The sequence below is a fragment of the Diadema antillarum genome, unplaced genomic scaffold (assembly GCF_040938485.1).
Source record: "Diadema antillarum isolate AM-2024a unplaced genomic scaffold, OU_Dant_1.0 seq00000684_RagTag, whole genome shotgun sequence".
In the NCBI taxonomy this organism is placed as follows: Eukaryota; Metazoa; Echinodermata; class Echinoidea; order Diadematoida; family Diadematidae; genus Diadema; species Diadema antillarum.
Genome location: NW_027271589.1, coordinates 915 through 14,983, shown reverse-complemented (window position 1 = coordinate 14,983; position 14,069 = coordinate 915). Strand labels below are relative to the sequence as shown.

Sequence of the window (14,069 nt, the reverse complement as noted above, 5' to 3'; positions counted from 1 at the left end):
GATGTTACGTGCGTGGGATCGACACGAACGTGTACTGGGTCAAGTTAGGAGCTCGGATCGCGGAGTAGATTGAGCGGACTCACCGAACTAAAACCAACATAGTTCGGTGAGCGGACTACGATTCTGAGTTGACTGCCCTCTATCGCTCTGCTATCGTAGCATCCTTTGGTCGACAAGTCCAAAAAGCATAAGTAGAGGTAACATCATTCTGATCATGGCAGCTGAAGGTAAGAACTTTATGTAAATATACTTTCAAAAGATTGTTATGAATGTATTTTGGACACCGCAGAGTATCTCGTTATTGTGAAGGGAAATGACCTAAAGAGTAATGTGCTATGACTTTATAATCAGGCCCCAGTTCTTGCGGTGATATTGTGGTCCCAAATACTGATATCTATGTCAGTTACCACTAGTAAATAGTAATACAGCCTACGCTTCGCGCTACAGTCCAGATACAGGGGAATCCCGTTATAACGAGATCGGATACAACGAGATAAATCGTCCGGTCCCCAATAAATTTGCGTGTTAGCCTATGGGGATTCGGAGTTCCGGTTATAGCGAGATAATTTTCGGGCCTAAAAACAAAGAAAAACAAAGACGAATTTGTGTGGATATAAATTAATATATTAAACGACTAGGCCTAGAGTCTACTTTTTTTTTTTAAACCGAACGAAATAACGGGAAAAATCACGCCCTATTTTAAAACCAGAAAAGGTAAATTCTCCGTGAATTGTCTGAATCATCATTGCGTGCAAGCAGAGACTAAGATCTTCCAGTGCCAAAGATAACGCAATCAAGGTTACGCGCCGCAAGTTCATAAAGTTCTCTTTCCGAGGGCCGTGATGGAACGGCATCGGAATATTTAGAAGCTGTAGATTTCGCTAAAGAATATGCCTAAATGTTATCGCCAAACGTTGCAATTCGAATTTTAATAGCATTCTTAAATGGTGCACATCTCGAATTTTTGTATCCGAAATGTTAAGTTAACCTTTCCGAAGATGTGTAAAGGGCGTATCTAATTGTGAGCGGGAAATGTTTACGAACGTAGCGAATTGTAGTAAAGTTTCGGGAGAAATTTTGAACATGTTCAAAATTTCTTTGTGATAAAGGAAACTGGTTGCAAAAATGAAAACTGTTTTTGAGTTTGATTGCAACTGTTACAGAACCCTGACAAAATTTAAAATCTGCTATTATTTACATTTGCAAACATTAGCCGCTCAGTTTAATACTGTAAAAGTGGAAATTTTCGCGGTGTTGAAATTTTCACGCATTTCGCGCAACCGCAAGCTAGCGCGAAAATAAAAGTACACGAATATTTTTGCGTACCATATGTCACAGTTGTTGATGTCTTGATTCCGCGGAATTAAAAACATGCGAAACTCTTCTTACGTGGCCAAGCACAAAAAATTAGTCGCGCGAAAGTATCCACTTTTACAGTACCCTATTTACGTAACGTTGATTATGAGAGAAATTGAATTAGATGTCAAAATCAAAGTATGATGAGGTCGTAAGCTAAAATTTGAATTATCTCAACTCTAGCTAATCGAAATACTATTTCAGTTCACCAGTTACCGGGTACTGGTTTTTGTTTTCGTAGATGGCATGCACCCGTCAATCTCGTCGGGTAAAACATTCATGCAAAGCACGCATTCAACCTCATGCTTTGCAACAAGCTGGCAGCACATGGCGCACTGGCAGTAAAAGTCATCACGCGTTTCGCGCATCGTTAATGGGCTGTTAACGATTGCCCCGACACTGTACAGGCATGCTAACCTGGAAACATTGAACTGCACATTACTTGAATATGAGACCATTCTGAAGCAAACAATTTTCACACAACAATACATATACTTGTATAATGTACTCTTAAATGAATCCACAAGGATTGGAACAGTCATCCCCCAGCATTCCCACTGATCAGGTACTAGCCATCCCCTTTAAGGTCGTATGACCGGTCTGATTGTGTGGGTGGTGTACGGCTGGCTATACTAAATGAACTGATGACATCTTATGCCTGGTACAATTTCTTAGCTAAACTCTTCCTTTCCATCATTTCCTATACTTGGGGTCTCTTTGTCGTGATCAAAATAACAACCTTTAGTGGGTTTTTTTTTTTCTTTCAAATCTTGAAATGCTCATGTTGTTATAATTTTAACAATTCTTCCTTTCATCCTACAGGTAATAAACAGGAGGAGAAGAATGCTGATGAGACATTTGAGATACTGGAGCTAGCAGAGGTTGGCAAACACTGGCTAGAGAGGGCGCTAGACGGAGAACTTTCCAAGAAGTCAGTTCCCGTTCAACTAGCCATGGGAGGAACAAGTGGCTGGTAAGCACTGCAAATCCTTGAAACATGTGTGATTCTTGACAGTACTGGTCTTCACCAGTTTATTGTCCCCGCCGAACGAGTTCGAGCAGGGGACTATGAAACGGGCTCCGTACATGTGTGTGTCTGTGTGTCCGTCCGTCTGTCCGTCCGTCCGTCTGTCCGTCCGTTCGTCTGTGCGTCCGTGTGTGATCAAAATGTTCAATTTGCTACTTCTCTGTCATTTATGAGCCAATTTTGATTCTGTTTGCTTTATATGATAGCACTACATGGGAGCTTTGAAACTTCTACACAGAATTTCAGTTGTGACCTTTGACCTTGACCTTTGACTTATATTGTACATTTTGCTTCAAATGCTACTCCTTCGCCATTTCTAACCCGATTTTGATTCTGTTTGCTTTATATGATAGCACTACATGGGAGCTATGAAACTTCTACACAGAATTTCAGTTGTTACCTTTGACCTTGACCTTTGACCTATATATTGTACATTTTGCTTCAAAATGCTACTCCTTCGCCATTTCTAACCTGATTTTGATTCTGTTTGCTTTATGTGATGGCACTAGGTGAGGGCTTCAAAACTTCTACACAGAATGTTGACCTTTGACTTCTTTGACCTTTGACCTTGATTTTTTACCTATATTGTACATTGGCTACAAAATGCTACTCCTTCGCCATTTCTAACCCGATTTCGATTCCGTTTGCTTTATGTGATGGCACTAGGTGAGGCTTCAAAACTTCTACACAGAATTTTGACCTGTGACTTCTTTGACCTTTGACCTTGATTTTTGACCTATATTGTACATTTTGCTACAAAATGCTACTTCCGGCGGGGACTATATTACGCACCGCGTAATTTCTACTTTTTATCAGGTAGTACATGTCTGGCTTGATTAAATTTACAGGCCCACGCAAAAAGGAGTTCACCCACTCTAAAATTCTATTACAATTTTAATCATACATGTAATGATACATTTTGGAAATGTATTCATCTCCTTTGAAGTCTGTTTAACCGGTGTCCTTAATTCCTAGAGTTTACTTTCTAATCATTTTTTTTTTTTCATGTGTGTAATTACAACAGTTAACTGTGCTTAAGTTAGTGCATTCTGCTGAATAGAATGCACTTTAATAGCAAATTTTAAGACCACTGTCATTATATTAGAATATCTAATTATTAATCACCTCATGCATCTTGTCATTGCAGGGTAGCAGGATACCTGTTTCAGAAAGTTAGCAAGGCAGCAGCAACGGCAGTGGGTGGCGGTTTTATGCTCATCTTGGTGAGTTTACGTCATCTTTAACTCTTCTTCTGCTATCTACGCTGGCTTACCTGAAGGGGGAATTACTCTGTTTAGAGCAGGAAATGCTATTTGAAAATGATAGAATGAAAGATAATGACAAGAAATTTAAGCAGCAGACATACACGCATGCCAAGAACATTTTGATTAACCTGCTGAAGACAAGTCCCTAGTATAGTTGGGCAGGTGTCTGTGGGAAGTGTGTGTTATAGCAAAATCAGCCTGTCCTCAATTGGATAATAGAACTTACACTATAATCCGGGAATTCCAATATATCCCTCAAACCAGACATCTTCTTCAAGTTCGTATCATTCAACAACGCCACAGGCCGCAGTATAAAAGACTGTTCACACACCTCACCATAGCAGAAAGGGGGAAACTAATAGCTTTTAGTCTTTTCTCTTAGCCCCTGTGTTGACTTTGCCCCCCAAAACCTGATTGATTGTCCAAATTTTGCCATTGACATTCTTGTCTGTAATCAGATTGGACATCAAACAGGCTACCTGAAAGTCAACTGGAAGCAGTTTGAGAAGGACGTCAACAAGACAAAAGAAACAGCAGTGAAGGAAGTGGAGAGGAGATATCCAGCAATCCAAGATGCATTCAGCAGAGTGAGTGAAAAGCAACTTTAACCCATTGAAGTGGAGTCCCGAGTCTACTCGGGCAGGTGTCTATGGGAAATGCGTGTTGTAGCAAGATCAGTCCGTCCTCAACGGATTAATATTTTCTTTTTGCATTATGAGCTTCTAATCGTGGCCTGATTATTGTAACTTTTGCAAACACTACCCTCGCCTCCAGCATAAAGCATCAAAAACCTTCGGTGTCAAGAGCTTTAGATAAAGCTTTCTCCTATTCTCTTAATGACTAGAGTGAAGTGTATTTCTGAATCAGTAGCAACAGAAGCTAACAAAATGTTATTACACTTCTCATATTTCTAAATCAGAGGGCATACCGGTAGTTTGATTACTTACTTCTTCGAACACGCTTGTGTATTCTGCACATATGACTGCACGTGCCACAGACCATAATAAGTGCTATTAACTTTGTTATCATCAAAATTGTTATTTCTCCCCTGTCCTCTCACCTGTGTGTAAATGTCACCTTGAAATTAACAGAAATATGAGAGTGTTTGACTTTGCAAGATTTTTTTCATTGTTAGATAAAACATGACCGACACAAAACAGAATGTTCAGGTGTGAGTTTCTTCAATTTGTCTCCCTCTACAATTAAATTTGTTAAGATCACAGCTGCTGATCTGTAAATTAACAAACATGTCCTTTTTTCCGAGATGTTTGTTAATTTACAGATCAGCAGTTGCAATCTTAACAAATTTAATTTGTAGTGGGAGGCAAATAGAAGAAACTCGGCCCTGAACCTTCACCCCTCTGAATGATATCTTTCTTTCAAAACAAAATGTTGCTGTAAGTTTGCAGGGAGCTTTTAATCTCATACATATTGCTTCATTGCCCAAGTTTACTCATCTGCAGGAAACACATGCCCTCTGGTACATAGTTTGTCTTCTAAGTAAATTAAAATATGTTTCTTTCTTTTTTTCTTTTCTTTTTTCAGGGGCAGGACCTGGTGAAGAAGAATGTCATGATATCCAGCGGCTTTGCAGCGGGATTCCTCCTGGGAATGGCCATGTAGTGCATGAAATTCCACCCACTTATGGACTTGAACAGAGACTGAGGAATCCACTTATCCGTTATGTTCCCTTTGGGGCAATAGTCGAGGACTGTGTACCGGTATCGGAGGATGCCAAGGAGGCTTGAGATCAGAGAGGAGATACTATAAATGGAAAGTTTACCCTTCAAGGAGGTGTATCTACAATTATCTCTGGATAATGTACACCTGTGTGTGATCTTCTACCACGATAGAGAATGACTTTCATGGTAGTATCACACCAGTATACAAATAATACACATCAGTGAAGGCATTTATAGTAGGAATTACCCACACAATTTACCTTTAGCGGAACAGTCTAACACACCAGAGCATGTTTTGACTGTTTTGAAAGTATCGATTGTCGGTAATTAAATTACACTAAAGCCTGAGCAAATTAATGTGTATTATTTGCTGTATGAAATGATCAAGCAGATCCTTGTCATTTGATAAATCACCTTTATTGCAAGTATATAAACGATGAAATCTTGCCCAGTCACCATCGCCATGTGAATGTGCTAATGACTTGTTGTTGTGTTTAACAAAAAAAAAAGAAAGAAATGTGACCCTATTAAAAAATCATTCATCCCAAACAATACTGACATCACATCTGACCATAATAAATCTTAAACCAATCAAACATTATCATTTACATTGTTATGAAATATAACGTCTCCATGACGGTGCTCATAAAAGAGTCTCCAAGGGGAGTTCATAAGGGAGGTCTCCACAATTGAGCTCGTAATGAATATCTCCACAAAGGAACTTATAAACATATTAATTATTACGATAATACTCAGTAACTGCAATGATATAAATGTCTTGAAGAAGGAGCTCATAATGAATCAATACTCCTTTGACATTATCCACGCTGATGAATTACCTTACTATCATTACCTAAACACAAATGGTTACCACCATCTTATGACTAGTCACAAACAAAATTATTTGTTAGGCAAAATAAATGCCTGGTCACGTATACACTCTAACTAAACCAATCATCTGGATCTGCTCCATCATTTTATCATATGTTTTACCCCACTCCTAGTGCATGTGTGAAGATTTATACAAGTTATGCATCTAAATCCAGTGTCTGCAGTAAAGAGTGTTTCCATTATGACAAGTGTAATGCTAGTGAGTGTAAATCAGTATTGGATTGGATATCTTGGATTTGCAATATGAGCATTGTAGACTAACATGACTCACATGAGTTACAATGACAGTGTACTTGTAGATCACGTTTCTTTGAATCAGGCCCGAGTCATAGTTCGTACACCCATGCAAAATCAATTAGAGCATTTTTAGTGAGACTTGATGACCAAATGGTTGATCTATTATATCCATCGCATGTACCCTGCTGTGATTAATGTATCGTGCACTTCCTAATAAGTCATACACATGCACAATGCTAGTATCACAGTGATGCAATATTGAATGTATAATTGTATATATACACATATAATTTATGTACACTGCACTATTATTTCACCAAGTTGAGGGGTTTCACTTCCGCTGGCTACATGAGGAAGGGGTGGGGTAAGGGTGTGTTACATGCTCTGATTTGGTGCTCTGCACAATCAGTACAATGAGAGTAGGACAAAAGGAAGCCACTGTACAGATGTGAAGCAGAATCCAAGAAAGGATAATAGGTCAAAGTCAGGTTTTTTTGTTCACTTTTCTTTGTCACAGTTTTTCAAAAATGATATGATGGATTTGGATGTGAGAATTCAATGAGATTTCAGGCAAATTGTAATGTCTGTACATAACAGGGGCCATGGAACGGGGAGACGGGGGGGGGGGGGGGGGGGGGGGAGGGTGCAGCCCAGTTTTTTGGCTTGCAAAAGAAAGGGGGAACACAACTCCAATTACTTTCCAATGGTTCCATCCTTAGATTCCTGTTTAAGGGGGGGGGGGGGGGGGAACCATTGATCTTGAACCCCATCCCATAGTCTCCCCCCCCCCCAAAAAAAAAAAAATGAACGTTCCGCGGCCCCTGCATTGCCTCTCAATGTGCGGACAGAATATTAGACTTCAATTAACTGCTCAAATTTGAGCTTAAGATGATTTAAAGAGTTGACAAAAAAAAAAAAATTAGTATGCAGAGCTCATTGGTTAGTATCATAGTGCCACAGCGCTCTTGTACAAACTCTAGTCATATGATTGCAGCATGCAATTGTACTTTCTATTTTACACATTAACACAATCGTGAGTACTCTGTGCACAACATTACAATGTACACAGATACAGAAAAGTGATGTGAGCAGATGTATTTGTGTTTATGAGATTATTTCTGTATGCAGGCAAACAATTTGTTCTTGCATAACCTGTTGCAAATACAAAATTTAAACTCATTTAAAGCCAAGATTCTTGTTATACAGTGTGTTTGAGTTTATTTTGTTGCCATATCTTTTTTTTTCATGTGAACCATACAATCATCTGTTCTGTTGCTTCATAATTTAATTTCAGAAAACATCATTGTTTGTGGGGTTTTTTTTTTCAATGTTGTCCTTGTTGAGTGAATTGTTATGCACATACTGAGCAATATTCTTCATGTGACCACATATGTGTTGTTTAGAATTACATCATGGAAGGTGTGGATTTTTTATGCCTCCGCCACGAAGTGTCGCCGGAAGCATTATGTTTTCGGGTTGTCCGTCCTTCCGTCCGTCCGTCCGTCCGTAATGAATTTTGTGGACAGCGTAACTTAAAAACCATTTAAGGTATCCTAATGAACGAAGTTGTGCCTATCAACTTTTGGGCACACATGCTACTTGTTACTTGTTGCAATAATCCCTTTCGCAGCTCCAAGGAAGCTATACCGGGATACCGGGATGCTCAAGGTTAAAGTTCAAAAGGTCAAGGTCAAATGCTCAAAATTTCACTATTTCCTCCATATCTATGCAATGCCTGGAGGTTTTTCCTTGAAACTCGGTGTATACATGTAATACCAAATAAAGATTTTCCAGAGAGAGTTTCGAATCATGAGGTCAAAGGTCAAGTGAAAATGTTAAGATTTCACTTTTTCTCCATATCTTGGAAATGGTTCAAGCTATCTTCATGGAACTTTCCATAGTACATATGCATGTACTGACTAGCAGTGATTATCTAGGGAATGTGGGGTCATGGGTCAAAGGTCAAGGTCAACTCATAATTTCACTTTTTATCTCATGTTTAAATGCAATACTTGCCAGATTTTTCTTGAAACTTGATATATACCTGTATAACCCAATAGAGATTCTCTGGGAAGTTTCTTGCCCAAAGGTCGAGTGAAAGTGCTAAATTTCATTTCTTTGTCCATATCTCGAAAGTGACTCAAGGTATCATGAAACTTAGTACATATCTATACAGATGCATGTTCTACCTGACAGTGATTCTCTTGGGAATTTTAGGGTCAAAGGTCCAGGGTCAAAGGCCAAGTTAAAATGCAAAAATTTTACTATTTGATAGTAAATTACACTTTTTCTTCATACCTTGAAAGTTGATCAATGCATAGACTTATAAAAAGAAAGAATCAAAAGTGAGGTAAAAATCCTCAAATCCCCAAATATCTCCGCTCTTAGGCAGTATAGCCATCCATCCAATTAAACCTAGTTCAAGGAAAGTGAACATTCAACACATTTGTGACAAACCTGTCACTTAAATATTTTGCCAATTATGTGAAACTCATCACACATTGTCAAGACATTGTAGTATAGACTTATTAGGAGAACCATGCATTAAGGTGGAGGCATACCAGTCCCAATAGGGACATTTCTAGTTTTTTCATAAGTTTGTCAGTATGTTTTTGTTTTCTCCATGCATGCATTCTAAGTTGAAATCAATTAGTCCTTCAAATGTTTGTGATAGATTGGTTAAAGTAAGCATACTTATCTTATATTAAGTCCTATGTGCTGTGTTGTTCTATTTTTTGTTAACTTGTTATAAGGATAAAACATCACTATTGGTGCAATTTTATGTGTATTCCTTTTGCTGTAAATATTTATTTTTCCTATTTGTTTTCAAAGCAGAATGAGAATGCTTGAGATTATTTGAAAAAAAAACACATAAGAATGGTGGAACAATTGAACGTGTCAACTGAATAACAGCGAGCTTTAGATCTACAACGCAAGCATAAACAAAGGGGGGGAACCTACTTATCAAAATCGATCTTTTGCTGTCTGACTTTTCTTGATAGTTCTGGGTCATTTTAGTGTCCACTCAAATTCTACTTGATGCCATTAACATTATTATGAACGAAATATACAGGCAACTGTCGATGCAACTGTCATTTTAATGTTTGTGCCGCAGGTCTAAAGCTTGCTAATGACAAACATGCTATAATTTGAGACAATGCTTTACTTCTTGCATGTACATCAAGTGGATCCTATCAGAATGAAGAATTAATCTTAGATGTAATTCTGTCTACAAAAGCAGCATTTAATTAAATGCATTTTATCATAGTACATTGTGATTACACAGTATATCATCGCATTGTGTTATTGTTTTTGATCTGTGGATAAGGGATGTGAATAGTCATGAGAAGGTTTGAGGTTGGATTGATCCTGTAGATCAAAACAAACAAACTTTTCTATATCGCGCGCAAGAAAGAAATGTTTATCGTATACAGGGGAACCAGGATATTCTGAAAAGGTTGGCCCCTTTACAAAATTAAAGGGAGGTGCACGTCCCCCTCTATTTTTTTTTTTATTACTTTCATTTTTAAAAAGTAATAAATTGGGGGGTGTGATGCAAAACTCAGTGGGGAATGGCTCATTCGTTGTTAGGGCATATTCTGTCATTTTACTGTATTTATGAATTTGTTTGTTTGCAAAGATCTCCATTCGTTTCATCTATGGCTTTCCAAACTTAAAATCTTATCACAGTTCTTGGTATGGAATGATCAATTCTCTGTGCTTTCTTCATACTCCTGTGAATAGAAATCTTTGTTTTGTTTTGTTTTCTTTTTAGTCATTTTATCATATATTTTTGCTTGTTTTTTCTATACCTACAATGGCAAGAAGTTATGCCTGTGTGTGTGTGTGTTTTGTATGTGAGTGAATTTGTGTGTGTGCGTGTGTGTTTGTGTGTGTATGTGTGTGAATTTGTGTGTGTGTGTGTTTGTATGTTTGTGTTGTCAAATTAGCCCTTGACCTATACTAGATATGCCTAGTGCCTATATTGAAAACATTACAGCTCTTGTAGTGTATAAAGTTCACAGATTTTCAGCATCATGACATGACACCACAAAGTTTTTTGTCACCATTTGTGGTAAAGACCACAGATCGATCCATGTATTTCAAATATGATCAGTACTTCTATTGGAGTGTGTCCCTTTTCTTTATATCACAGCTTCCGCAGTTGTTTTCTTTTGTTTTGTTTTTGTGGAGGCAGATTAATTATGTGGTGGGGAAAACCAAATGCCATTGAGAAAAGAGATATGATTATTCAATTGAGAAAACCAAGTGTCGCTGCGATATCTGTTTATGTTATTTTCGTTTAAAAAAAGGGGGGCGAAAAAACGGAGATGAGATTGTACATCTTGATAGTTGTTAGCTTGTGAGTGACATAATCTATGTTGTCAGATGGTGTAGTGTGCAAAGCCTAAACCAAGGACATGTCCAAGGTGCTATTGGCTACACCTGTTCAGTTTACAATGCATGTTGCTTCATAAATGACAATTGATATCTTTAAATCAGAGATCAAATATATCACCTTTAAGTAGTCACCAGGGCAGAAAGAAGATTTTAACTTGGGACAAAACTTTTTGGAAACATTTACATACTTTTATGTGCACTTTTTATCCTTGAGTCTCATGTCTGTTATGCGTGATAGCCTACCATAAATGTGCGAGTATACTCTATCCAGAGGTTCTGCACAATACAGGAAGAAGAAGAAGAAGTGACTTGCTGTCGCAGTGAGAAAATCCCATCGCGCGAATGTCGCGCTCGTTCACAGGAAACTCACAACGGTTTGAGTGCAGGCTAGCACACATGTGGCGCACGTGCCAGATTGGCCAGAAGATATGATATTTTAAGCAGGCAAATAGACGTACCGACAGCTGACCAAGGATACTCATTACAATATTCTTTTTGGAAAAAAAAAATGATGAAAGGAAAAGAAATTTATAGATAAGTGTTTGGCGTAAATATTCTAAAGAGAATGGAAAACGCCACTAAACACAAAACAACAACAACAACAACAACGTGCGGGAAAAAAAAAAAATCGTCGCTGGGTCTGTCAACACTGGGTACAATTTTGTACAGTGGTCCCAACAGTAGCAAGTTGTGATGTGACCAGTGCATTGATGTGTGTGCTGCATCGGTGGAGCCAGCCGTTGTTACAGGTTTCGTGTGGTCCACAACGCTACTACGGCGCAAGAAGGCATCACTTGGATGTGAACACCACCGAAACCCCACTGCCAGTCTGCTGTAAAATTCGTACAAATTAAGAAATTAGACACCCAGATATCACTACATCTGTCAGCCTCGCCTCGGAAGGTCTGCATCAGACTCTAACGTTAGCAGGCAAGTTACACTGAATCTAAATTTATTGCATTCTAGGTCTAATTGATATGCATGCAGTCAGTATTAATACTCTGGCACTGGCAGTAACGATATCGTAAAGTCTTGCGGGGGTGCGATTTACTTTTTTTCAGTGTCTATGACTATGAACATGTAGGTATTTTGGTACGGGCCTATAATGAAATACCTAACTAAATTATTACTCACCGAGTGGCTAACGGGACTTGGAGCTGAAGGCACCACCAGCAGGAATGGTAGACAACCTTATCAGTAGTGGAATGCACTAGGGCACCAGAAGAGGTGAACAGTGTCCTTGTGGGTTGTATTGCACTTCCCGAACGAATATAAAATGATATGGACTAACTCCGAATGCACTTTGGGTGTCCGAAGACGACAGTGTCCCATATAAATATGTACAAAAGATCCAGCGACAGCGTGGAGTAGCCTCCGAGTGCCGCGGCTAGCACAAGCGAGGGTAGAGTCGATCCACCGCTGGAGCGCTGGATAGAAGAACTGCGCGGTCCCTGGTTGTGGCAGAGTCTGTACACCACGGACAGCTCGCTAGCAGGACCGAAGCAGCGATGTGATGGGACGCAGATCGCGTTGTGAAATGCAGCGATGTGACGAGGCGCCGATCGCGTTGAATGCAGCGATGTAACGATCCCCAGGTTGGAGTGTAGCCTGAAGAAAGGGCGAGCCGCGATGTGAAAAGCAGCGAATGCCGCGAAGTGTAAAATCCAAGGAAGTGTGATATTCCGTATGGAGTATGATCCGTATGAAATGACCGTCCACGGCGCGAGGTATCGTCAGCGCGAGAAGACGTGGGAAGTACAGTATGCGGACGTGAGTGACTTCAACGATTAGAACGTGCTCTCGGGATGAAAGCTAATCGTGAAGTGAGGAAGCGTGGAAGATGAAACAGCGTGGTCGGAGAAAACGTGTCACGGACATGAGCTTTGAGAGTGGTAATTGGCTGGTGAAGGTGTACAGCTCGCCACTAATTGGTAGGTTGTTTCCGTGACAGCAAAACAAGGGGTGTGTTTATGAGAATCCGACTACTGTTGGAATGTGAAATACGCGTACCTCGGCTCGGTAACAAAGGCGAAGAATGTAGTGCGCACCTGTCGTGTGCCGGCGCACAAAGAAGGTGTCGCGTGGATGTTGACAGAATGCTGGGTTGTCAGACAGCATAATTGACGGCAGCCAGACAGTAAAAATACAGAGATATTGGAAACCGCTACATTTAGCCCCCTTCCAGATCGCTAGTGGAGGAGTCAATGGAGTGAAGACTAAAGATGAGCGATCGATTGTGAGAAATGTGAAGGAAGTAGGGGTTGAAAATTTCACGTGTCGAAGTATCTGTATTGAACGTAATGGGCTGGCCAGTGTACGTGCTTACCGCCAGTGCGTGCCGTTCGTGTTGGCAGCTCGTGCTGCGGTTGTGCACGTGTTGGCTGCTGGGGTGGTGTTGACTGCCGCAGTGTCGTCTGCTGCGGTTGTGTAGGCTGCTGCCGCGGTGTGGTGAGAAGGACGCTCGGTATATCCGCCGGAGTCCTGGCAGGGGCAAGCATAGGCTGCTGCCGCGGTGTGTTGAGCGGAACGCTCGGTGTGCTCGCCGGGCTCCTGGCAGGGACAGGCGTAGGCTGCTGCCGCGGTGTGGTGGGCGGAACGCTCGTGGCTGTCTCCCTCCTGGCGTTGACCTCCAGAGTGAGATGCTTGGGATCACGCGTGGAGTTGTGTGGACGAGCGGGAGCGTGGGATGTGGTGTTCCGTTTGCGTTTGCGTCGAAGATTGCGGCGCGGGCCAAAGTCGGGTGTGAACGAGCGCTCTCCGAGAATGGTGACGGGGGGCTTCATCTCCGCCTGTAAATGAAGTGTAGGCGGGGACTTCGTCTTGTTGGGGGGTGAAGGAGGGCGGGCGCTGACTTCGGCTGGGGTGACGGTCGAGGAGTGTGTGTCGTGTTCGACAGCCCGGTGATGTCGATCCGAAGTGGGAGATCGGCGACCGGTTGTGTCGCTGCCAGAGGGGCTCGTCGCCGCTGATCTCTGGCTGGGCCGTTTCTCTGGTGCGTTGGACGTGGTTGGGGGTTTTCGCCTCGAGCAGGGTGAGCAGCACTGCCGGGCGTCGTCGCCAAACTTCCAATGGAAGTAGCACTCACTGCCAGCGTGTCGGATTTGGGAAGGGGTTCGCTTCCGCGGCGCGCTGCGCGGCCCGTCTCCATGGCCGCGGTTGCCGCCTCTGGACCGCTGACGAGGACGAGGACGGTATTTCCGTTGCGAACGG

The 14,069-nt window shown here is 41.1% G+C and overlaps 1 protein-coding gene across 1 annotated transcript; it reads left to right on the top strand.

Moving 5' to 3' along the window:
* Positions 1-138: 138 nt before the first annotated feature.
* On the top strand, positions 139-5,620 carry LOC139737173 (FUN14 domain-containing protein 1-like). Its single transcript, XM_071647852.1, has 5 exons — positions 139-227; positions 2,179-2,329; positions 3,531-3,606; positions 4,107-4,235; positions 5,194-5,620. Exons 1-5 carry the CDS (start codon positions 215-217, stop codon positions 5,269-5,271), a joined length of 447 nt encoding a protein of 148 aa, XP_071503953.1. The 5' UTR covers positions 139-214; the 3' UTR covers positions 5,272-5,620.
* The last annotated feature ends 8,449 nt before the right edge of the window (positions 5,621-14,069 follow it).

Coding starts and splice junctions, on each gene's coding strand:
- LOC139737173 (XM_071647852.1), top strand. Junction 2,330..3,530: donor ATGGGAGGAACAAGTGGCTG/GTAAGCACTGCA, acceptor TTGTCATTGCAG/GGTAGCAGGATACCTGTTTC. Junction 4,236..5,193: donor TCCAAGATGCATTCAGCAGA/GTGAGTGAAAAG, acceptor TTCTTTTTTCAG/GGGCAGGACCTGGTGAAGAA.